At 40.2% G+C, this 25,718-nt stretch overlaps 1 protein-coding gene across 22 annotated transcripts in view; it reads right to left on the bottom strand.

The window, feature by feature from the left end:
• The window catches only part of MBTD1 (mbt domain containing 1), an 86,596-nt gene that overhangs the window by 19,053 nt on the left and 41,825 nt on the right, over positions 1-25,718 (bottom strand). For 15 of the 22 annotated variants that reach the window (XR_004179435.1, XR_002518088.2, XM_021929041.2 and 12 more), the window contains 9 exons: positions 25,552-25,691; positions 24,155-24,269; positions 22,501-22,583; positions 11,783-11,900; positions 8,676-8,810; positions 8,010-8,098; positions 7,251-7,485; positions 6,574-6,629; positions 6,144-6,248 (listed from right to left, as the gene is read on the bottom strand). Coding sequence is in view for 20 of the 22 variants with exons in the window: in XM_021929041.2 (XP_021784733.1) it covers positions 6,144-6,248; positions 6,574-6,629; positions 7,251-7,485; positions 8,010-8,098; positions 8,676-8,810; positions 11,783-11,900; positions 22,501-22,583; positions 24,155-24,269; positions 25,552-25,691 (1,076 nt within the window). In the remaining 2 variants the exon portion in view is untranslated. Of the gene's footprint in view, positions 1-6,143; positions 6,249-6,573; positions 6,630-7,250; positions 7,486-8,009; positions 8,099-8,675; positions 8,811-11,782; positions 11,901-22,500; positions 22,584-24,154; positions 24,270-24,690; positions 24,808-25,551; positions 25,692-25,718 lie in introns of those variants that run through there. The other 7 variants (XM_031657545.1, XM_021929044.2, XM_021929055.2 and 4 more) reach the window with 5 other exon arrangements.

The raw sequence follows: 25,718 nt of genomic DNA, 5'->3' as shown, positions 1-25,718 counted from the left end.
CACTTTTACTTCTTTCTTTCTGATTTATCACATAGAGTTTTTACAAACCGTCTCCACTTTCTTCAACCTCCAACTTCATCTCTTTTATGCTACAGATAACCATACTCCTCTATGGCAGATGCTAAGGCTGGTCCACGTTAAGGGTCCTCTTGTTCGTTTCTTCACGCCTCAGAGACTGTTGTAACAAGTAACCCACTCCCCCTTTTTGAGACAAGGTCTTGCTCTGTCATTCAGGCTGGAGTGCAATGGTGCAAACATGGCCCACTGCAGCCTTGATCTCCCCGGCTCAAGTAGCTTCTGTCTCTGCCTCCTGAGTAGCTAGGACTACAGGTGCACACCATCACCCTTGGCTAATTTTTTAATTTTTATTTTGTAGAGATGGGGTCTCACCATGTTGCTCAGGCTGGTCTCAAACTCCTAGGCTCAAGTGATCCTTCTGCTTTGGCCTCTCAAAAGTGTTGGGATTATAGGCATGAGCCACCACTCCTGGCTGTCCCCACTCCGCCTTTTTTTTTTTTTGAGACGGAGTTTCCCTTGTCACCTAGGCTGAAGTGCAATGGGTTGATCTTGGCTCACTGCAACCTCTGCCTCCCGGGTTCAAGTGATTCTCCTGCCTCAGCCTCCCAAGTAGCTGGGATTACAGGCATGCGCTAGCATGCCCAGCTGATTTTTGTATTTTTAGTAGAGATGGGGTTTCATCACGTTGGCCAGGCTGGTCTTCAACTCCTGACCTAAGGTGACCCACCCACCTTGGCCAGGCTGCCCCCACTCTTTAAAACTAAGATAAACTTCCCCATCTTGTCCTATTACCATTGGAATTTTGCTTTCAAAAGACCATCTCTTATATTCTAATGTTCCCAATTTCCATTATATTAAAAATATTTTGGCCGGGCGCGGTAGCTCATGCCTATAATCCCAGCACTTTGGGAGGCCAAGGTAGGCAGATCACCTGAGGTCAGGAGTTCGAGACCAGACTGGCCAACATGGTGAAACCCTGTCTCTACTAAAAATACAAAAATTAGCCAGGCATGGTGCGGGCGCCTGTAATCCCAGCTACTTGGGAGGCTGAGGCAGGGAGAATTGCTTGAACCTGGGAGGCGGAGGTTACAGTGAGCCGAGATCATGCCACTGTACTCCAGCCTGGGTGACAGAGCGAGACTGTCTCAAAGGGGGAAAAATTTTTTTTTTTACTTTAAAATAGGTTCAAAGTTATAGAATAGTAGAATAAATTCTATTCACCCAGAGACTCAATTCAAGTTACATATACGCAACGCCTTGCAGTTGATTTTTGTCTTTATCTATTATTATATACACTTTTTTTTTTTTTTTTTTTTGAGATGGCGTCTCACTTTGTTGTCCAGGCTGGAGTGCAGTGATGCATTCTCAGCCCACTGCAACCTCCCCCTACTGTGTTCAAGTAATTCTCCTGTCTCAGCGTCCCAAGTAGCTGGGATTACAGGTGCTCACCACCACACCTAATTTTTGTATTTTTAGTACAGATGGGGTTTTGCCATGTTGGCTGGGTTGAATTCCTGGCCTCAAGTGATCCTCCTGCCTCTGCCTCCCAAATATTCCTTTATATTTTTTATTTATTTGTTGAATTTTTGTTTTTGGCTATCTTTTTCCTGCAGTATTTTGCCTTTATCTAAACTGCTAAATTCACAAACAAACTCCTAATTTGCCCAACCCAGTGGCCTTTTCCCCCAGCACTATCCTCCTCAAATTTCAGCCTCACTGAGTATCTGCTACTTGCTCACTACTTTTTTTTTTTTTTTTTGAGACACGGTTGCCCAGGCTGAGGTGCAGTGGTACAATCATGGCTCACTGAAGCCAACTTCTGTGAGCTCAGGTGATCCTCCCACTTTAGCCTCCTGGGTAGCTGGGTCTATAGGTGTGCCACCACACCTAGCTAATTTTTGTAGAGACAGGGTTTTGCCCTATTGCTTAGGCTGGTAGCGAACTCCTGGGGGCCAAGGTGGGCTCAAGCGATCTGCCCGCCTCAGCCTCCCAAAGTACTAGGATTACAGGTGTGAGCTACCACACCCAACCTACTCTTAACTTTCTGAAACATTTTCTCCTAGTCTCTTTTCACATTCTGGTCTACCAATCAATCTTCTCATCTCTCTGATCATTCCTTCTGCATTCCTTTTGGTACTTGCTCTTTCACCTCCAACCTTCACGTTTCTGATTTTAGCTTTCTTCTGTCTGTTTTGATGACCTCATCCACCCCAGTGCTATAATGATCAACTTTTACACCAGTGATTCCTAAAGTTTTATCATGAGTTTGCCTCTCTTCCAGTGTCTCGGTCCAGCATTTTACCTGCATGCTGAACGTATTCTCTGAGTTAGTACAGGGTGTCAAATCAACAACTCCTCTTACTCCTTTAGAGGTAATCAATCACCGTGTTCCACAACTCCACCTCAACTTGCCATTAATCTCTGTCTTGACTTTGCTATCTTGTTTGATATAATTGCTTTCAGCCATCCTCTATGGATGCTGCCCCTCTTAGTAAAAATTTCCTTCAGTCCAGTCTCTGTTCAGGCCAGAACCTTTACACCAAGTTATCCTGTCTACTAAAAACTCTCGGATCACTTGACCAAGTGTTTAAAGCCTCTAATACTGGTTCCACACTATCTTTTGGTCTCTTCCCCCAAGTTCCTTTCTCTGGTTATTTCTTTTTTTTTTTTTTTTTTTTTGAGACGGAGTCTCGCTGTGTCGCCCAGGCTGGAGTGCAGTGGCCGGATCTCAGCTCACTGCAAGCTCCGCCTCCCGGGTTCACGCCATTCTCCGGCCTCAGCCTCCCGAGTAGCTGGGACTACAGGCGCCCGCCACCTCACCCGGCTAGTTTTTTGTATTTCTTAATAGAGACGGGGTTTCACCGTGTTAGCCAGGATGGTCTCGATCTCCTGATCTCGTGATCCGCCCGTCTCGGCCTCCCAAAGTGCTGGGATTACAGGCTTGAGCCACCGCGCCCGGCCCCTTTCTCTGGTTATTTCTATATGGTAAACATGTACACTAAATTTACTACTCTCAAGTTTGACAGCTTTGCCTATGACCTCTGGACAGAACTATCCCACTTACATGGGATTCCTTTCTTCATTCTTCTAAATACAGGTGACCGGACTAGGGACTTGTATGTATCACATATGGACCCAAACCAAAGGCTTAGCTCAGCTATTCAGACTCTTTCTCAGTAATTAGAATCAACAGACACAGAGACTGCTGTCACATGGGTGGTAGCTAGAACTGAAAGGATCCTCCCACCTCAGCCTCCCAAAGTGCTGGAATTGCAGGCGTGAGCCACCAAGCCTGGCCTTGACTGTGATTCTGATCGTGTAGACATGGAGTAGATCGTGGGAATCTATGTGATTTTTGTTGTTGTTGTTATTTGAGATGGAGTCTCACTCTATGCCTAGGCCAAAGGGCAGTGGCTAGATCTCAGCTCACTGCAACCTCCGCCTCCCGGGTTCAAGTGATTCTCTTGCCTCAGCCTTTCGAGTAGCTGGGATTACAAGCGCACACCACCACACCTGGCTAATTTTTGTATGGAGATGGGGTTTCATCATGTTTGCCAGGCTGGTCTTGAACTCCTGACCTCAAGTGATCCACCCGCCTTGGCCTCCCAAAGTGCTGGGATTACAGGCGTAAGGCATCGCACCAAGCCTTTAATTTTTTCTTTTTTTTTTTGAGACAGAGTTTTTGCTCTTGTTGCCCAGGCTGGAGTGCAATGGCACGATCTCAGCTCACTACAACTTCTGTGTCCCAGGTTCAAGCAATTCTCCTGCCTCAGCCTCCCAAGTTACTGGGATTACAGTCGCCTGCCCCCAGGCCCAGCTAATTTTTTTGTATTTTTAGTTTCATCACGTTGGCCAGGCTGGTCTTGAACTCCTGACCTCGTAACCCACCCTTCTAAAGTGCTGGAATTACAGGTGTGAGCCACTCGGCCTGGCCTTTTTTTTTTTTTCTTTTTAACATGATAAAGGTGTTTCAGGAATCAGTGTTTTAAATTTTTTTTTTTTTTTTGAGACAGTCTTGCTCTGTTGCCTAGGATGGAATGCAGTGGTGCGATCTCAGCTCACTGCAACCTCCCCTTCCTGGGTTCAAGCAATTCTTCTGCCTCAGCCTCCCGAGCAGTTGGAACTACAGGCGCCTGCCACCGTGCCCAGCTAATTTTTGTGTTTTTAGTAGAGATGGGGTCTCACCATATTGGCCAGGCTGGTCTCGAACTCCTGACCTTGTGATCTGCCTGCCTCGGCCTGTTTTAAATCTTACTGGGTCATTCTGATCACTAGTCAGGAAAAGAGGAGGAACAGGGTTTGGAGCCAGTCTTGTCCAGCTGTTTGACCATGTGACATGGCAGTCATCATAATTGTTTTTCTTTTTCCTTTTCTGAGATGGAGTCTTGCTCTGTCGCCCAGGCTGGAGTGCAGTGGCGCCATCTCGGCTCACTGCAACCCCCACCTCCTGGGTTCAAGTGATTCTCCTGCCTCAGCCTCCCGAGTAGCTGGGACTACAGGCGCATGCCACCACGCTTGGCTGATTTTTTGTATTTTTAGTAGAGATGGGGTTTCACCGTATTAGACAGGATGGTCTTGATATCCTGACCTTCTGATCTGCTCGCCTCAGCCTCCCAAAGTGCTGGGATTACAGGTGTGAGCTACCATGCCCAGGCCATCATATTGTTTTTCTTTTAGCTCAAGGTTTTAAACTGTTGAAATGCAAATTATGACTTAAGTTACACCTTTATGTAAGCAGATTTTCCTTAGGTGGTTCTAGACCATGGCTGTACATGATATTCACCTGGGGCCTTAAAAAACCGCCAATGTTAGCCAGGCAGGTGGCCCCTGCCTGTAATCCCAGCTACTCAGCAGGCTGAGGCAGGAGAACTGCTTGAGCTCCGGAGTTCGAGACTATCCTGGGCAATACAGTGAGACCCCATTGCTAAGAAAACAACAACAACAAAAAACTGGCTGGGTGTGGTGGCTTGTGCCTGTAGTGCCAGCTGCTCAGGAAGCTGAAGTGGGAGAACTGCTTGAGCTCAAGGCTGTGGTGAGCTATGATCACGCCACTGCACTACAGCCTGGGTGACAGGGCGAGACACCATCTCAAAAAAAAAAAGAAGAAAAAGGAAAGGCCAGGCGTGGTGGCTCATGCCTGTAATCCCAGCACTGTGGGAGGCCGAGGCAGGTGGGTCACTTGAGTCCAGGAATTCGAGACCAGCCTGGGCAATATGGTGAAATCCCATCTCTACAAAATATATAAAAATTAGCCAGCACCTGTAGTCCCAGCTACTCAGGGGGCTGAGGCAGGAGGATCACTTGAGCCTGGGAGGCAGAGGTTGCAGTGAGCTGAGATCATGCCACTGCACTCCAGCCTGGGTGACAGAGTGAGACCATGTCTTAAAAAGAAAAAAAAGAAAAAAAAAATGCTGGGTGCTGTGGCTCATGTCTACAATCCTAGAACTTTAGGAGGATTGCCTGAGCCCAGGAGTCTGAGACCAGCCTGGGCAACCTAGGGAGACCCTGTACCTACAAAAATAAAAATAAGAAAATTAGCCAGGCATGAAAGGACACACCAGTGATCCCAGCCACTCTGAAGGCTGAGGTGGGAAGGTCACTTGAGCCTGTGATCACACTACTGCACTCCCGCCTAGGCGACAGAGAGAGATTGTGTCTCAAAAAAATGAACAAACAAACAAAACCTAAGAATCTCTCTTCTAGGTCTTTTTGTACGAGCAGTTTCAGATGAGGGGGAAAAGAGAAAAGAAGCAAAAACTACCACCAAAAGGAAGAAAAAGGCCTAAAAAGGAAACACAGGAAACTGAAGATAAACTTGGCCTTGTTACAATTCTGAATTGGACTAGCCTTGACTAGAAGTAACTTAAATAAATATTTTCCCTCTAAATTAGGATATACTTCCACAAGTAAATGTAGCAGACTCAAAATGACAATCTTGACAATAAACTATATAAGAAAGATCAGGAATTCAAACTTATTTTGAAATTCCTAGCAACCTTCTCTCCAGTGAAGATACACACACATACACATTTTATGTCAAAATGAATATGCTTGGGGACTCCTTCTATTAGCTTACACCCAAATCCTATAATTGCATTTCTATATTTTAAAACCTATTATCTTACCTTTCTAATGGTTGCGACACATATTGTAGAAAGATTTAATGGGTCTATAGCTTCCAATTTCATTCCTTCCTTGAACCATTCCCCACTCTGGTCTACTTCTTTTACCTAAAGAATTATATGAAAGCACATCTACTGTTACAAATGTTGTTATTTTAATAATTAAAATATTACCAATGTGAAAAGATTTACCAGGTGCCTTCTCCTACCTACCTAGTATTATAACTCAAACTTCCATCAAAGTTTAGAGAGAATTCAGACAAATAGAATTTAAGAATAATTATAATAAAGAGTTGTGACACCTATGAATTTACAAGGTCTTAATTCTTTTAAGTGAACACATGTAACTGTGATTTCCGTAATTTTAGGAAAAAACCCACAACCCTCTTTCAAACCTAATTTACAAATGAGGGTTCTTATAAAAACTTCTTACCTTAGCAAATAAATGTGGTGGTGTATCAAAATGTCCATCCTGTTTCTTTGTAATATCTACAAGGAAAAGTTACACACTAATCTGTCAGCATTTGTGAGAAGACCAAAAACCACGTTCTTTGAAGGCTTCAAACTCACAAGGTATGTCATACTATAAAACACGGCAAAAAGACATGCCTTCTACATTTGGGGTGAATATTCTTTAATAGTCTTTTCTCTCTTCAGGGTACATGTGCATATATGCTTTTAAATATATTCAGTCAATTTTAATGCTCATAATTTTAATGTAATTCCCTAGTTAGAAAATTACAACTTTAGAAGCATGTTTTCATGTGCTTAGTATTAAGTCTAACCACATTTAACCTTGCTATTTTGATTAAAATTGAATGGAAAGGGAAAGGGATCTTTAGATCTTTCAAATGGGCTGAATAATAAAAGAAAGAAATAACTGTAGTTGTGACCAAAAGTTCATTCTTTTGGAGAACAAGTGGAAGGAATATAAAAAAATTTATTAGGACACTAATATGGTGTGAACCTTCACTAATTAAGGTAGAATAAGCAGCCCAAAAAACTAGAATGCTATTTTTGATCTGTGCAATTCTGCAGAGAAAAATAACCAACTAGTATAATTTAGCCTCAATGATGCTTTTGACAGGAGTTCTTGTGACAGGTGCTTACCAGATCTTTTGAATCGATGACCTATGCTTCGAGACCAACCGATATGATGTATTAATGGGCTGTGCATATGGCACCAGAAGTCATCTGTTCTATCTTCGCTTTCTTCATACACTAGTCTTAATCTTCCTCCAATTACACTTTCCACCACTGCTACTCGTGTTCGACACAAATGCCTCTTGTCAACCACTTCTACTCTCATGCAAGGTTTGAAAGGATACTGCATACTCTCTGAAACCTTAAAAGCATACAAAAAAAACTGCTCGAAATTCATGACAAAGGTCTACAAGAAATTTTCGTATTATACTGTAAAAAATACTGAATGCATTTGAAATGTAACACACATCATCTGGTTCACAAAATTAAACCAATTCCTTAAAAATGTTCTTTGTTACCCTTGTTTTTTAGAGCTCTTCAGTCTTTTTTTTTTTTTTTTTGAGATGGAGTCTCGCTCTGTCGCCCAGGCTGGAGTGCAGTGGCCAGATCTCAGCTCACTGCAAGCTCCGCCTCCCGGGTTTACGCCATTCTCCTGCCTCAGCCTCCCAAGTAGATGGAACTACAGGCGCCCGCAACCTCGCCCAGCTAGTTTTTTTTTTTTTTTTTTTGTATTTTTTAGTAGAGACGGGGTTTCACCGTGTTAGCCAGGATGGTCTCAATCTCCTGACCTCGTGATCCACCCGTCTCGGCCTCCCAAAGTGCTGGGATTACAGGCTTAAGCCACCACGCCCAGCCTCTTCAGTCTTTATAAGATCCTGTTTTTACCTTTTGTGAGAAATCAGGAGGAAGTGTTTTGGCACCAGTAAGTCGTTTCACTAGAAAAGCTTTCCAGTTTGTATATTTATGCTGAATAGCTAAAACAGAAGAAATAACCAGTCATACTTTGGCAAAAAAGAACTGCTTCATAAATTATTTGTTAAAAAAGTAACAAATTTCCTTGCAAAGTCAGACTATTAACATTCTGAAAGGTAACAAATATAGAGAAAGCAAGTATATGCCTTGCCAGCAAAAAGCTGCTTGACACCAAAAAATTACTTTAATTTCTTTTTTTTTTTTTTTTTTGAGATGGAGTCTCACTCTGTCCCCCAGGCTGGAGTGCAGTGGTGCGATCTTGGCTCACTGCAACCTCCATCTCCCCAGTTCAAGGATTCTTCTGCCTCAGCCTCCTGAGTACAGGCACACACCACCAAGCCCAGCTAATTTTTATATTTTTAGTCGAGATGGGGTTTCGCCATGTTGGTCAGGCTGGTCTCAAACACCTGACCTCAAGTGATCCAACTGCCTCGGCCTCCCAAAGTGCTGGGATTTACAGGCAGGTGTGAGCGACCATACCTGGCCTTTAATTTCCATAATACTTTAACATTGCTATGTGTAAAACAGCATTAAAGTACACATATCAAAAAGTACGGTAAGGGTAAATAAGCTACTTACTTCTAGGAGGAACAAGAGGTTTTCCGCTGGCTGCACACCAACCAACTGGATGGATATCAGAACCACATATATTGCACCAGAAGTCCAGACCAGAGTCATTTTCAAATCCTTCATATCTTAAAAGGGCATTGTAACCTGAAACCCAGAAATAAATCACTACATAGTAAGAAAATAAAATTAAATAAAACAATACAGCATCTGACAGCAGTTGTCAAACTAGTGTCTATCTGCAACAGAATCACCTGCAGGGTTTGTTAACAGACAGATGGCTGGGTCCCCCTCCAGAGATTCTGATTTTGTAGATATTGGGTAGAACTGAGAATATGCCTTTTTAACAAGTCCTCAGGTGATGCTGTTGCTGCTGGTCTACGGACCAAACATTGAGAATCATTTGTTCAGTGCAAACAGTTCAACTCTTTTCAGAGCATGGCCTCCTTACATGTATTTCAATTGTACCCATAATTTCTTTTTCTTTTCTTTTCTGAGATGGAGTCTTGCTCTGTTGCCTAGGCTGGAGTGCAGTGGCGCAATCTTGCCTTACTACAACCTTGGCTTTCTGGGTTCAACTGATTCTCCAACCTCAGCCTCCTGAGTAGTAGCTGGGATTATAGGCGCGCATATATATATATATATATATATAAATAAAAATATAAAATTATACATATGACATTTATTTATGTATAAGCATATAATATAAACATATAAAATACCTATTATATATTTATTTACATAATTATATATATACATTTTATGAAGACAGGGTCTTGCTCTGTCACCCAGGCTGGAGTGCAGTGGTGTGATCTTGGCTCACTGCAACCTCTGCCTCTCGGGTTCAAGTGATTCACTTGCCTCAGCCTCCCAAGTAGCTGGGATTACAGGCCGTGTGCCACCACGCCCAGCGAATTTTTGTATTTTGTAGAGATGGGGTTTCACCATGTTGGCCACGCTAGTCTCGAACTCCCGACCTCAGGTGATCTGCCCACCTTGGCCTCCCAAAGTGCTGGGATTACAGGCTTGAGCCACCGCGCCTGGCCTTGAAGTATATTTCAAAGAAACTGCTTTATCCAGCTGCTCAGGTGGCCAATTACTTCTGGGTAATTTGAATGTAGCTACTTTAAGAATCTAAATTTTTCTGTTGTATGTATTTAGAAATAAGATTTGAATATGCCAGGTAAAAAGTTCAATAAACACAAAGAAAATTATGTAAAATGAGTTAAAAACTGTATGTCCTAGGCAAATAGGAAGCCTTATTCTTGGAAAGTACAAAAAATATGTAATATATCCTATTTATAATTTTATAAACTTTATGTTGACAAAAGATTAAGATTTAATTTAAGGTCTTTAATGAAACAGAAAAACGCCAATATATGTGTATTTCAGGCTAGGAGACAAGTTCAGTCAGCATTTTCATGTCTGGGAAAATTTATAGCATTAAATGTTCAGTTTTAAAATTCAATAATTTCTTAGAACAATTTATGAGTTTGCTAATTATTGCTGACTCTAGCTTCTGGTTAACATTAGGCTCACTTCTACAATGGCATTAAAGTGGCTTAAAGAAGATATATGATGCAGTTAGATAAAAGAGAAATGTAAAATCGGAGATGGAAGGAAGAAGTAATTTTTGGATAGTAAATGCACTGATTTTAAGAGCTATTTAAATATAACTAACTTAAACACCCAGGGCAAAAATAATATGCTGTTGTTTTAAATTACAGTGTAGAGATTAATACAAGCATTTAGCGAATGTTTATACAGCTGGGAAAATGTTTCAAGAAAAAGATGGGGAATTGACCTGGGTAGTAGTACAGTTAAGTACAGAGTTGGGACACTCTTGCAAGAGTAACCCAAGGCACAGAGGTGACAAAAACATGCTTGTATAAAGGAGGGAGGGAAATTGGCCTCATCACAACAGATCATTTATGCTGGAGAACTACAACACATCTGGCATGTGGTATATGGAGCAACTCATCAATAGCCATGAATGCCATAAACGCTGGCCATCTTGATCCTTTAAGTACAAAGAGGCCATAAAAGATGCTTGAACATAAAAATAAATTTAAAATAATTTTTAGGTAAATTAAGTCAATTAGCAGTACACAGTAGAGCAGTCTGCAGTGTTTTGAGGAGAATGCCGGAAATAAAACTAGAGAGTAGCAGGAGTTAGAAATCTATCACAGTAGTAAAAGATAACTTTTCTTATGAGTGGCTGCCTGCCTCTCCTCTACACTGCCCGACTACACTGCTCACTGAGTACCTTGTCATATTAATGCCTGGTAGTAGTCAACATTTGGCAGATGTGAACATGCTGGAAAAAATACAAGCCTTATACTTCTGGATATCATCCTTTGTCCACATTGTCTAGCACAGTAGATTCCTAACATGTTTATTTCATGAGCAGTAAAGGGCTTGGTATGGTGGAGGCAGTGGGAATAAAGAGAAAGGAAGAACTCAAGATGCATAAAATTATCAACAATTGTATAAATTTGGTATTAAGGTTCTTATCACTTTTTTTTTTTTTTTTTAAATGGAGAATGGGTCTCACTATATTGCCCAGGTGGGTCTTGAACTCTTAGGCTCAAGTTATCCTCCTGCCTCTGCCTCCCTAAGGGCTGGGATTACAGGCGTGAGCCACTGTGGCCAGCTCTTATCAATTTTTTAGTATCTCAACCTCTGTTACTTTTCAAAGTGACATATACATTATGGCCTATATATCTGGTCTATTGCTGGATTATTTTTATGACTGTGATCTAAGAATGACTTTTACATTTTTAATGGTTGAAGAGAAAAAAAGGGTATTTCATGATACATAACAATTACATGAAATTCAAATTTCTGCTGGAACGCAATCATGTCCATTTTTTTATGTATTGCTAAGGGTGCTTTCATGCTATAATGATAGAGACGAATAGCTGTGATAGAGATCATACGGCCTGCAAAGTTGAAAATATTTGTTTGGCTTTTTCACGGAAAACAATTTGCCAATCTCTGCCCTCTGTCATAACATATTTTTTATTTGGCAATACTTGCAAAATTTATAAACATGCTTTTTTACAAAAGGTTACAAGGATCACTGCATTTTCTTCTAAATTATTATTCATGCTTTTCACCTGCTAATTTTACAATTCCAGCAATCCAGAAGACTTTGGTAGGTAGGCTGCAGTCTGTATTGGGAACTTCTACTCTCACATTTTCTGAGATATCACCCCAGCAGGTCCCCATAGGTGCCTGTCATATAAAAATCATTAAATTATTGTCTTATTAACATAAAGCCTAAAACATATCAATGAAAATCAAACATTACCATCAATAGGAATATTAAACTAAAAATGCCATTTTAATTCCGTTTGTTTCATAGAATTCTATCTGGAAAAAGTCAGTTTCAGTGACAAACAAGATGAAGAGAGAATTCACATATGTTAGACTAGATTCATGCTGACTTCAAAATTTGATACTGTCCTAATATAAGATTTAAGCAGCAATTTTTCTAAGAGTGGAATTACAAACTCAATAGCAGATTTAATAGGATTAAATTGTTTTAAGAAATTTATTATTTTTAATATGTACTGAATGAATATACTTTATCCTAATTTCTAAATTAAAAAGATCTGGCCAAAGAGCAGAAAGAAAAACAATTCCAATCAGCAATGTGGTTTCCAACAACATGAATAAGAGAAACGAAAATTTTCAATTTAAGTTAAATTCACAGAATATAAATTGAGTCCACAAAGATGGACATGAGGGAAAAGCATTGAATAAAGTTATTAAGAAGGTGGAGTTGAAGAGTTTTGGAGACGAGTACCATGGTAAACTATTTCAATTATTTCAAAATTTCTCATGTAGAAATTACTATAAAGAGAAAACTTCCAATGTGAGAACTGGTAATCACTAGCCTCCCACAGCAAATGGTTAAGATGGGGACTCGGAAAATCAATTAAATGAGCACCATGAAGGGATTTTCCAAAATCTAACAGATGTTCCTGAAGTACAGTTTCCATTGTATTTTAATCTTTAAAATTCAAGGTAATTCACAATTACTTGGAACTTATGCAATGGTAAATTAAAACAAATAAGCACATTTAAGAATATAAATGCTGATAATACTACAGTTTGTGTTGCTCTGGATAATCAGCTTCTCATTAAATTTAGAACCTTGATCACAAAGAAAAGGATTATGTGAGGTTGTAAAAGACTTGATAGTATGAACAAATCAGGAAAAACCAAAATAGCCTCAAAGCTCAAAGATGAGCAAAGATATCCAGGAGTTACATGAACTAGCCAATTTGAACATTAGGCAAATGTCCTCCATGCAAGGCCTCTCCTACTTTGGTGGATGCTCACCCAACAGGAGGATTAGCCTAAAACAACATTCAACCCCTACTCTCTCAGTAGTTTCTGGAATTTCTGAAGGAGAGGAAGAGAATGTCAAATACCGAAGTTGGATAAGTCTAGAAACCAAAGAGAATCAATTAATGGCTAATGGTTTAAATAGTAAGCAATGAGTATACCTCAGTAACTGGCAGACATGGACTAGCTCAACTATTTGCGGTTCTGGAAGGGTACATATAATTATCGCCTCAACTTGTGCAAAAAATAATATATTCATTGTGACTACCTCTTCTTTTTTAAACTGAAAGACTGGACTCTTCAGGTTCTGCTATCTTTCCCCTATATCATTCTAGACTGTAGGGCCATCCCTATTGCCAGCAGATATGATCAAAAAAGGAGAAACTAGAAGGAAGACAGGTAACATAAACTAAGCTAACATATATTAACACAAAGATCATGTATTCATTTTTGTGAAGATGTACCAATTAGAGCAGAGAGATGCAGTTAAATGAATGCAGTGCAGCATCCATCCCTCTTTGTCTGGTTACCAAATTTGTGAATTGGGTTTATTTTTCACTGAGAAGAAAGAGGCATGCTTATGCTAATGAGCTGGGGGTCACTGGTGAGTTTGGCATACAGTATTCCCTTTTGAGCTAAATGTGACAATCTGTCATATTGACTTTTATCTTTTTAAAGCCTTAACATTTGTTGGGAGAAAACTTTTAATACTATTTTATTAAAGAAAACAAAATGTCAATATGCTTGCTTAAAAAATTATGTTCACTTTGGTGGAGGATACTTTTGGTCCCTACAGTCTGGATTGGTATAGGAGAAAGTAGCAGAAAGTGACATTTGTTCTTGCCTGTAAGGTTGTGGTTCTGCTAGGCCCTCTTAAACCAATCCATATGGTTCATTCTAAGAAAAAAAAATGAAGAAACAAAAACATCAACAAGAAAGAGCACCACAGTCATAGCATAGTATGTGCTCAATGTGTTGAAATAATATGGTAATTTCATAGATATGTCTGCCCTTTAGTTTAAAATGAATATTCTTAAGTGTGGAAGACTAAATGACCCAGGGCCTGACAGCCATCTTCGTCCAAGTCATCTGTCTTCGCTTGCTGGCAGGAGGGATACCTCTGAAAGTCTGGATTGGCATAGCATGAACTAGCAGAACCATAATTTACAGGTAACAACAAATTTACCTTCCAGACTCAGGACGCGAGGTCCACCTCAGGCTCCTCCCAAACAAGGAAGATCTGCTCCACCACTTCCTGCTCCAGGGCCACTCGTGAGGGCTATCTGGGAGCGACTCTCCTTCCCTGCAAGGTAAGCTGTCATCAGGTCCTGCAGGACATGGCCAAATCCAAATGCTGAGGGGTCCCCAACACAAATGTATGACAACCTCCACGTGACTGTAAGAAAATAACTGGGTGGGAAGTCTTATTTGCTGGACTTCAAGGTCATTCCCAGATGGTCCAACAGCTCAGCTGGCTAGTATTCAGACTCTCAGGGGGCTGATGCACTGCACACACGATGATTTATGGCAGACATAGAGATTTCCCTCTGCAGAGCTGCCAACCAAAGATAACCATACAATCTTTAATATTAATCTGTAAGTGGGCAGAGAGAAGACCTGAGGTCGCATATAGGTAACCAAGAAGGAATAATTTATCCCAATCAGATGGCAAATGTACAAAAAGCCATCATTAAAATGTCTTCAGACTAACAGGCAAAGTACATATAGCAGAGAATGATGAAATATTATTTGGCCAAAAAGGGGAGAAAACATTACAGAAATTTAAGTAGAAAGAAATGAGAGTTCCTAAGTACTACTTACTAGAATTTTCTGGTAGAAAGTAGAAAAAGAAAAAAAAACAAAACTGTTCCTGTCTTCTCCATAAAGTCCACTCACCCTTTTTTTTTTTTTTTTTTGAGACAGAGTCTCACTCCGTCGCCCAGGCTGGAGTGAAATGGTGCAATCTCGGCTCACTGCAACCTCTGCCTCCTGGGTTCAAGCCATTCTCTTGCCTCAGCCTCCCGAGTAGCTGGGATTACAGGCCGGTGCCACCAAGCCTGGCTAATTTTTGTATTTTTAGTTTTGTCATGTTGGCCAGGCTGGTCTCTTAACTGGTGACCTCAGATGATCTGCCTGCCTCAGCCTCCCAAAGTGCTGGGATTACAGGTATGAGCCACTGTGCCTGTCCTCCACTCACCTTTTGATACCAGAATCTATCTTTTGGGGTGGTGGTAGCAGGTAGATGAGTCCAAGGAGAGGACAAAAAGGAAAATGGGATGCCTGGGGTGGAAGTAAGATTAAGGCTGAAATAATGCTATGCATATGTAAAAAGACAGGAAGCACTGGTTACTAATTTGAAAGGCGGCCGGGTGTGGTGGCTCAGGCCTGTAATCTCAGCACTTTGGGAGGCCGAGGCAGGTGGATAACCTGAGGTTAGAAGTTCAAGAGCAGCCTGGCCAACATGGAGAAACCCTGTCTCTATTAAAAATCCAAAAATTAGCTGGGCATGGTGGCACATGCCTGTAGTTCTAGTTACTTGGGAGGCTAAGGCAGGAGAATCACTTGAACCCAGGAGGCGGAGGCTGCAGTGAGTCAAGATCGTGCTATTGCACTCCAGCCTGGGCAACAGAGCAAGACTCCATCTCAAAACAACAACAACAACAACAAAACACATAAAACAGTCCATAATTTTTTTGAAAAAAACCATATTAAACCAGTATCACTAAAGAATTGGCACAGTGTGGTGGCTCATGCCAAGCACTTTGGGAGGCCAAGGTGGGCAGATCACTTGAGGCCAGGAGTTCAAGACCAGCCTGACTAACAAGGTGAAACCCTGTCTCTACCCAAAATACAAAAATTAGCTGGGTGTGGTGGCACGCACCTGTAGTCCCAGCTAGTCAGAAGGCTGAAGCATGAGAATCGCTTGAACCCAGGAGGCGGAGTTTGCAGTGAGCCAAGATGGCGCCACTGCACTCCCGCCTGGGGGATGATAGAGCAATATTACATCTCAGAAAAAAAAAAGAAAAAAAAAGAAAAAAAAGAAAAAAAAAAAATTTTAAGTTAGGCTTTCTTTAAAACATACGGAAAGACAGGGCCAGGTGTGATGGCTCATGCCTGTAATTCCAGTACTTTGGGAGGCCAAGGTGGGAGGATTACTTGTACCCAGCAGTTCGCAACTAGCCTGGGCAACATGGTGAAATCCCATCTTTACCAAAAATAGAAAAAAATTAATACAAAAAATTAGCTGGGCATGGTGGTGTGTGCCTGTAGTCCCAGCTACTTGGGAGGCTGAGGTGGGAGAGTCACGTGAGCCCAAGAAGTCGAGGCTGCAGTGAACTGTAATCGTGCTATTGCACTCTAGCCTGGGCGAAGGAATGTGACTGTTTAAAAAAAAAAAAAAAGACAAGACAGGTAATGTTTATTTCACTGCTTTCCTGTGGAGAATTTATTTCATGGCAACACTCAGACTAGCTAACTGAGATGGAGCACTAATAAGTACCAGAAACTAATTTAAAGTTTTATTTCCATTAGAAGGAAAATTCTGCAATCTAGGATGCTACCTTGAAGATTTTAACTTTAGTTAAAATGGAGATGAAGTAATACGATTTTTTTCCAACCTTTAATAGAGTCCTGTGTGTGGGGTCACGACTAGGGAAAAAAAATGAGTTCACTTGAAAAAGATTTTACTAACAAGCACATACCTGAGAAATAGATAATGAGTTTTATTCTAAACTATTGCTACTGTACATACACAAAAGGGCTTTTATTTTTCTTTCCTTAAAACCTGAAAGTATACATGATACACACCACAAAAAAACATGGTAACTTTATCCCTTCAAAAAAGCTGACATACATATAGGTCAGGCACAAGAAAGAGGATTAGAATATGTCACGTAAGTAACAAGAGGGTATCTGTGGAGGCAGAATGAAAAAGTGTGTGGCCGGGCACAGTGGCTCACACCTGTAATCCCAGCACTTTGGGAGGCCGAGGAGGGCAGATCACGAGGTCAGGAGTTCGAGACCACCCTGACCAACATGGTGAAACCTCTTCTCTATTAAAAATACAAAAATTAGCCGAGTGTGGTGGCACGGGCCTGTAATCCCAGCTACTCAGGAGGCTGAGGCAGGAGAATCGACTGAACTCGGGAAGCAGAGTTTTCAGTGAGCCGAGATCACACCATTGCACTCCAGCCTGGGTGAAAGAGCGAGACTCTGTCTCAAAAAAAAAAAAAAAGAAAAGAGAAAGTATGATAAACTCAGCTGAAAAGCTTCTGCATATATGTGTACAAAGGACTTTTTTTTTTTTGGTACAAACTACAACTGTATGAGAGAGAAAATGGGATGATTTCAACATTTCTGATCTAAGTAAAGACAGCATCAGTAAGATATGAGATTATTAGTTTAGGTACCAAACAGAAGAAATCTGAAGTCTGTAAATATATAACTGAAAAAAGACGACTTTATGTTCATTTATACATTTTGGCCCGTGCTATAATACCTAGGGGAAAAAAAAGTTTTACTTGATTTCACATGGCAAATAATGGGAAATAGAAGTGCTTCAATTTAAAGTCTTTAAGTAATTAAAAAATAATGAAGAGTGCTTTATTTTTTTTTTTTTTTTTTTTTTTGAGACGGAGTCTCGCTCTGTCGCCCAGGCTGGAGTGCAGTGGCCGGATCTCAGCTCACTGCAAGCTCCGCCTCCCGGGTTTACGCCATTCTCCTGCCTCAGCCTCCCGAGTAGCTGGGACTACAGGCGCCGGCCACCGCGCCCGGCTAGTTTTTTGTATTTTTTAGTAGAGACGGGGTTTCACCGCGTTAGCCAGGATGGTCTCGATCTCCTGACCTCGTGATCCGCCCGTCTCGGCCTCCCAAAGTGCTGGGATTACAGGCTTGAGCCACCGCGCCCGGCTGAAGAGTGCTTTATTTATTAATTTTTGAGACGGAGTTTTGCTCTTATTGCCCAGGCTAGAGTGCAGTGGCGCAAGCTCAGTTCACGGCAACCTCCGCCTTCCGGTTTCAAGTAATTCTCCTGCCTCAGTCTCCCAAGTTGCACGGTGGCGCCCGCCACCACGCCCAGCTAATTTTTTTTTCTATTTTTAGTAGAGACGGGGTTTCACCATGTTGGTCAGGCTGGTCTCAAACTACTGACCTCATGATCCACCTGCCTCGGCCTCCCAAAGTGCTAGGATTACAGGCGTGAGCCACCGCGCCCGGCCTGAAGAGTGCTTTATTTTTATTTATTTTTTGAGACAGTGTCTCATTCTGTCACCTAGGCTGGAGTGCAGTGGTACGATCATGGCTAACTGCAGCCCTGACCTTCTGGGCTCAAGCAATCCCTCCCCTCAGCCTCCTGAGTAGCTGGGACTACAGGCATGTGCCACCATGCCCAGCTAATTTTTTTTGTAGAAATGAGGTCTCACTATGTTACCCATACTGGTCTCAAACTCCAGGGCTCAACTGATCCTCCTGCCTTGGCCTCCCAAAGTGCTGGGATTACAGGTGTGAGCCATTGCTCTTGGCTACAGTGCTTTAAAGCCAAATGTTCTGAATACACATACATCAATTGAAGGCTCCGCTGGGTTAAAGTTAAATTACTAATAGAAAATAATCTGTTAATTTCTTTGATCTATACATTGCACCTAACTGGCATTATTATTTTGGAGATTTTTCCACCATTAGGATAGATATGGATACTGCTCTTAGGGGCTTAAATAAAACGCACATTAAAAAAAAAAAAAGACTTGCATTATGAAAAATGGGTTAAAGCCCAAAGCTGAAAATTATAGTCCAGCTACTCAAAAAAGTAGCAAGAATTCTTCATTTATAAGACATGGACTAGCTGAACCAAATGATTTTAAAGATGCCTTCTAGCTTTGTGACCATATGATTTAGCATTAATTAAAAGTGATATTACCCAATTTAGTGGTTTCCAGCCTCAGGAACTGTCAAGGATGGGGTGTTCAAATGTCAGGAGCCAAGGCTCTGGTAGCAACACCCCATCTCTGCCAGAACAATCAATGCAGTTTCCTCTTATCCTGTGTTCTGAGGTCTAAGATTTTTGTTAGAGAAAAGGGGACTTCTTACCCAATATACGGCAAGCAAAAAAACAACAACAACAACAAAAAAAGGGCAATTATGATGCTTAAATAAAAGGTCTGAAAAACTAACCCCTAGATACAATAAAAAACATATCAGCCAATCATAATATACAGTTTTTTAGTATATTATACTAAAATATATGTGTGTGTATATTATACACACATACACACATATATACATATACATACACATGTATATATGCACATATACACACACATACACTTTTGTAGAGACAGGGTCTTGCTATGTTGACCAGGCTGGCCTCAAATTCCTGGCCTCAAGCCATCTTCCTACCTTGGCCTCCCAAAGTGTTGGGATTACAGGTGTAAGCCATTGTGCCCAGCCTAAGTAGATATACTAAATGACAACTGGGACTTGATTTCCATTGCTGATTATAAAAAAAAAAAATTGTACGATACTGTTGTAATTGAGTGACTGAGTATAAGACACTATGAATAGTTACAGGAATTATCAAAAAGGATATAGTCCTATGATCTACTCTGTAGAAAGTTCATTCTCAGAAGCTTATAGACAGACCATGGAAAGAATCATATTCTTGAAATTCTATGATTTTAGAACTAATCACAATAATATCTAAGTGCTAGAAAATAGAAAGTATTTATCTGGGATTCTTATTCTAGAAGAGGTTGGGTTAAGTCAAAGAAGCCAGGGCTCTGACAGCGCCCCCATCCCAATTCCTGATGCAATCACGACAGCTCCGCTTCCGTGTTACATGTTACTTGCTGGGTGTTCTTTCATAAACTGTGCTTGAAAAATAATCCCCTAGGAGCAGGAAAAGCTCCCAACTTGTACTCAAGTAGAAGAGAAGGCAGGTGTAGAGTCTGGAACAAAGAGGCCTTCCTGTCTAATAAACCAGTTTCAGAGCAAGTGTCAAGTCTTAGAAGACTTTGATGATACAAGGCAGGATCTTGTACTCTTAGCTCCTGACTATAGGTTTTCTAAAGACAAAGCTAGTAACTCTCCTTAGAGACCCAGAAAACTGTCTCGGAGGGGACAACCAGCAGGAGTCAACTCTAAAGGACAAAATCAAGTGCAGCATGAGGTATGGCCCCCTTAACCAAATGGCTTCAAATGAATATGCCGGTTAAGGTAAGAGAGCAAGCTCTTTGTACAAAAACATACCGAGGAATTACTAAGACACATTTTTCCTGTTTGATAAGGAGAAGGCAGTAAGCAGAGGTAAATGGAACAGGAAGGCACTGGGTCTACATAATTGAGAAACAGATGCCTCACTTCTGAGTGAGAAAGCAGAGGCTCCACATTCTTATCATTAATTGTGTGGTGAGGTTAGCTGCTCGATCCCCTATGATAGAACATTTCAATCTCAAAAAAGGCAGAGTTGAACAAAGTCAATCAAGTTCATTACTACCACAGAGATTTTCTCATAAATAACTTTAATATAATAGTATAACAATTCAAAGATTTGGACAGAAAATAAAATATGCTTCTGGGGTTCAAATGCTATTCTTTTTAATACCCTGACTACTTACAGAAAACAGTTTTATATGGTTTATAACACAAAAATAGATACAAAGAGAGAGAAAGGCCATTCAGAAGGAGACAACGGACAAATGTTTCAGGAATCTGAGATGAAAGAGTTACTGTAACTGAGAACTTTCTGACCTTCAGGAAAGTAATATACCAAGAGAAGAGAGTTAAAGATTTTCTTTTTAAAGATCTCTCTTTAAAACTGCCATTGCTGTGTATGGAATATTTCTCACAAATATGACACTATTATCAACATTACAGCAAAATAAATCACCTACTTTACACAGAAATAAGATGCCATTTAAGGCAAGATGTCACTAAGGGCTTCATATTGTATTTTCAAGAATGAGAATTAGCAAATTAATATACTTGACTTTGATCAAACTCCTTTACTAAGGCCATGAATGAGTGAAAATTCACTCAGATTTCTACAACAGGAACCTAAGCTCAGTTTTGTTCACATGCTGTTATCTAAAAATAAAGCCTTAATTTTTTTTTTCTTTTTTTTTTTTAGACTGAGTCTCGCTCTATTGCCCAGGCTGGAGTGCAGTGACGTAATCTTGGCTCACTGCAACCTCTGCCTACTGGGTTCAAGTGATTCTCGTGCCTCAGCCTCTCGAGTAGCTGGGATTACAGGCGCCCACCATCACCCCTGGCTAATTTTTGTATTTTTAGTAGAAACGGGGTTTCGCCATGTTGGCCAGGCTGGTCTTGAACTGCTGACCTCAGGTGATCCGCCCGCTTCGGCCTCCCAAAGTTCTGGGAGCCACCGTGCCTGGCCTAAAGCCCTAAATTAACAAAATGTTAAGCGCAAACCAAAGTTCATGTATTTTCTAAATTCTCTTTTCTTCTTAAACACAGATAGCAGCAGAAAGGATCTTTAAGTATTAATTAAAGTTGTAGTCAGGTTAAAAAAGTATTGGAGAGAATTAATCAAATCTAAAGGAATAAATCAAAAGGAAAGAACTTGCCATCAGATATATTTTAAACACAATTCTAAATTATTTTAAATGCTCTGTAACAATCCACTTGCTGAAAAGAAAACCTTTTAAAGGGTTTCTCACGATATATATACAGCACATATTTCAGCTCACAATACTATGTAACTAATAGTTCCTTGTTTTGTGACTTAACATTTGGAGACAAAAAAATTAGAAAAAAGATCCTTCCTCTTCTGAATTATCAGGTCAAACTGCAGATTTAAGTAACATACACAATGAATGGTTTCCGTTAGGTCAAATCGTATGACACTGTCAATATGCATATTTTTGATACACAATACTAGCAATTTCACTTACTTTTATTTTTTGTAGAAAAGAAGTCTCACTATGTAGCCCAGGATGGTCTTGAACTCCTGGCCTCTTGTGATCCTCCTGCCTCATTCTTCCAAGTTGCTAGGAATACAGTTGAGCCACTGTGCCCGGACAAAGTAGCAGTTCAACTTAATATGAACATCTGATGAGGCTGGGTGTGGTGGCTCATACTTGTAATCCCAGCATTTTGGGAGGCAAAGGTGGGAGGACTGCTTGATGCCAGGAGTTTGACACCAGCCTGGGCAACATAGCGAGACCATATCTTTACCAAAAAATTTAAAAAACAAATATATTATAAAAGAAAATTAGTACTTAGAAGACTAGTACTTCTCCCTGTTTAAAATAACTTCAAACGGCAATTTCTTTATAGGAAACTTGTACTTACAAAACTTACATAAGTTCTTTTTAACTATTATTAAGTATAATAATAAAAGAAGGATTTCAATTACAAGGCATAAAAACAAACACCTTCTAAGGATAAGATGCTTAGGTGTTATTGTACCTTCAGATTTAAACAATGACTAAGTACTTCAAAATAAGGTGAGAAATTCTGTACTTACATGTTTAAAACAGGTAACTGGCGCAGCTATAAAGCTATTGCTATTGATGTAGTTACCCCAGCTGAAACCTTCCATGGAGACTGCTAAAATCAAACAAATTTACATATATTACAATTCTCACATCTTTTATTTATAAGAAGGTTATCACGGTTAAAATGTGTGAAAGGACATAAAATTAATTTATCCCATTTAAAGAACGTTTTCTTTAAGATCAAATAACTTCTCTAAATAGCATGAGCTTTGGCTTATATCATATTTGCAAACAAACAGGAGTTTCTTTTTTTTTTTTTTTGAGACTGAGTCTCCCTCTGTCACCCAGGCTGGAGAGCAGTGGCGCAATCTCGGTTCACTGGAACTTCTGATTCCCAGGTTCAAGTGATTCTCCTGCCTCAGCCTCCCGAACATCTGGGACTACAGGTGCGTGCCACCACACCCAGCTAATTTTTGTATTTTTAGTAGAGATGGGGTTTCACCATATTGGCCAGGCTGGTCTTGAACTCATGATCTCCTGATCTACCTGCCTTGGCCTCCCAACGTGCTGGGATTACAGGTATGAGCCACCACGCCTGGCCAGGAGTTTCTTAACTGTTCTATACATGACACATGCTCCTGAGGAAGTGAGGTACAAGCTCTTCAGTTAAGGGGAGCAAAGAGAAGTTGAGAGAAGTGTACAGAATGACAAACACTGCTGTGGCTGCTTTTGTGTTTTTATTTCCATTCAGTTCTTGCCATGTACCTCAGTGAGATACCTACCCCATATCACTTTTAATTACCTCACTTTCTATTTACTTCTATTTACTCACTCATTGCCTCTTCTATTTACTCACTTGTTGCCCTTCTCACTATTTACTCTCTTATTGCTCTCCTCATTACTCACTTATTGCCCTTCTATTTACTCACTTACTGCCTCACTTTCTATTTACTTCTATTAAAAATCTTCTGGCTGGGCGCTGTGGCTCACACTTGTATTCCTAGCACTTTGACAGGCTGAGGTGGGTGGATCATTTGAGGTCTGGAGTTCTAGACCAGACTGGCCAACATGGTGAAACCCCATCTTCACTAAAAATACAAAAATAAGCCGAGTGTGGTTGCGTGCACCTGTAGTCTCAGCTACTAGGGAGGTTGAGACATGAGAACTGTTTGTACCCATGAGGCAGAGGTTACAGTGAGCCGAGATCACGTCACTGGACTCTAGCCTGGGTGACAAAGCAAGGCTCTGTCTCCAAAAAAAAAAAAACAAAAAACAAAAAACAAACCAAAAAAAAACTCTTATTAGAAATGATCCTTTCCTTAATCTCTTCCTCTTACTACTCCTCTTCTCACAATCCCTTTGAAGCCTGCTGAATGTCCTATTTCTTTGCCTAATATCTTCGCAATTCAGAGAATCAGTACATGAAAAGTAAATAATAAACCAAACAAAAACATTAAGGAGATTGCCAAAAGCACCTGAACTTATGCATGCAACTATAATCTTCTAGAGTAATTTACTGAAATCTAAACAACCATTAGGAAGCTTAGAGCCGTAATGTGCTAAACAGGACATAGAAAGAGCTTAAACAGAGTTCAAAATTACAATTTAATTAATTACAAAATTAATTAAAACTAAACGAATCAATATCAAATATTTCATCTCTGTCAGATTCACCAATATTACCTGCTTTTGTCTTTGCTTGATTTTGCAAGGTAGCTTGATACTGAGCATATGCGGCTAGCTTAGCAACTAAAGGTTGCTTCTGAAGAACTTTTGCTTTCTTTGTTGGAGGCTTACCCTAAAACAAGAAAAGTTAAGTAAATAGGATTCTTTTTCATCCCCTCACCACCACAATTTAACTGGACTGCATACTACACATTCTGCTTCAGTAAACATTGAGGGTTTAGAAAATTATTAAAGCAGAGGAAACATACAAGAATTTTAACATGAGAATTTTTTTCTGGAGTTCTGCTACAATGTAGTTATCTAATATGGGTAGCAGAGCTGGCATAGACTACAACAGCAATACGCAAATTAATATGTTAATAAAAAATTATATCCCACAAGATGTTAAAATATAGGCTGTGGTGGATACTTGATTCCTTCTTATAGTAGATAGAACCAGTGGTTATTTACTCATGCAGGTTGCCAAGCATTGCTATTTATATGGTAAGAGAAGATAATTTAATGTTCAAAGAGCAAGTGACTGAGGTTTATACCTTTAGTGCTAACGCAAAAGATCAATGACAAAATGATCATGGGCCAAATTCACAGTGTGACAAACTGCCATCCATTTGGGTACAGACCACTGCTCAGGATCTTTAGGTACTGTCTATCTGAAATATAGAAATACATCTAAGTGATGTATTTCCTTAATTTGGAGGATTTAAATAACCCTTTCAGTGCTATATAATGATCACAATAATAAATTAAATGAGAACACTGTGATCATCCAATAAAAATACTGCAAAAATCGGTTAAGTTAATGCCTTTAAAAAGTTGTTTACATGATACAATAGTAAGAACTTAGTCAAACGGTCAAGTCTCCAGTCATTTTGTAGGCACTGATGTACATTTAAAGCAAGACGATTTTCTTTCCATACCATGAGCGTTGTCAAAAAGGTTAGTTGGATTAACCAAATACATTTGGTCAAGGTATCAAATGGATTGTACTAAAAAGTACAAAGCGAGGAGATGAGAAAATAAAACCAGAGATTAAATTATTTCCCCCCAAATGATGAAAGATTCTACCTTGATGTTAACACAAAAGGAAACAAAGGGAAACAGGAAAATGTCTTCGATTTCTGTATATAAAAAAGTGTTTATACTTATTTGGAAAAAGGATATTTTAATTAACTTATGCAAATAATCATTTATTTTGGATAGTATGTCTTATCCATTTAAAATAGTTTTCCAATTTTATAGGCTGAACAAAGTTTGGGGCTCACATGTTTCCTCAAGATGTGGGTATAAAACAGTAACTGAGTGGGCAGAGGTGAAGTGCAGCGAATCACAGTCAAATGACAGATAAATGGTGAAAGCCATAGAAATAACAGATATAAGTAAGAAGGTTTCTGTACCGTTACCTGAAGTCTGGCCAAAATGCTTGCCTTCTTGGAGTTTGACGAGTAACTTCTTGAACATGAAACGCTACAGAAACGCTTTGTTTTAGAGTAAAAAGCATCTCGGACGCCAACCATCCCACACATCTCACAGGTAGCTAATTAACAAAATAAAAACACTGGCA

Source organism: Papio anubis, chromosome 17, assembly GCF_008728515.1.
Source record: "Papio anubis isolate 15944 chromosome 17, Panubis1.0, whole genome shotgun sequence".
NCBI lineage: Eukaryota > Metazoa > Chordata > Mammalia > Primates > Cercopithecidae > Papio > Papio anubis.
This window is presented reverse-complemented; position numbering and strand designations above follow the sequence as displayed.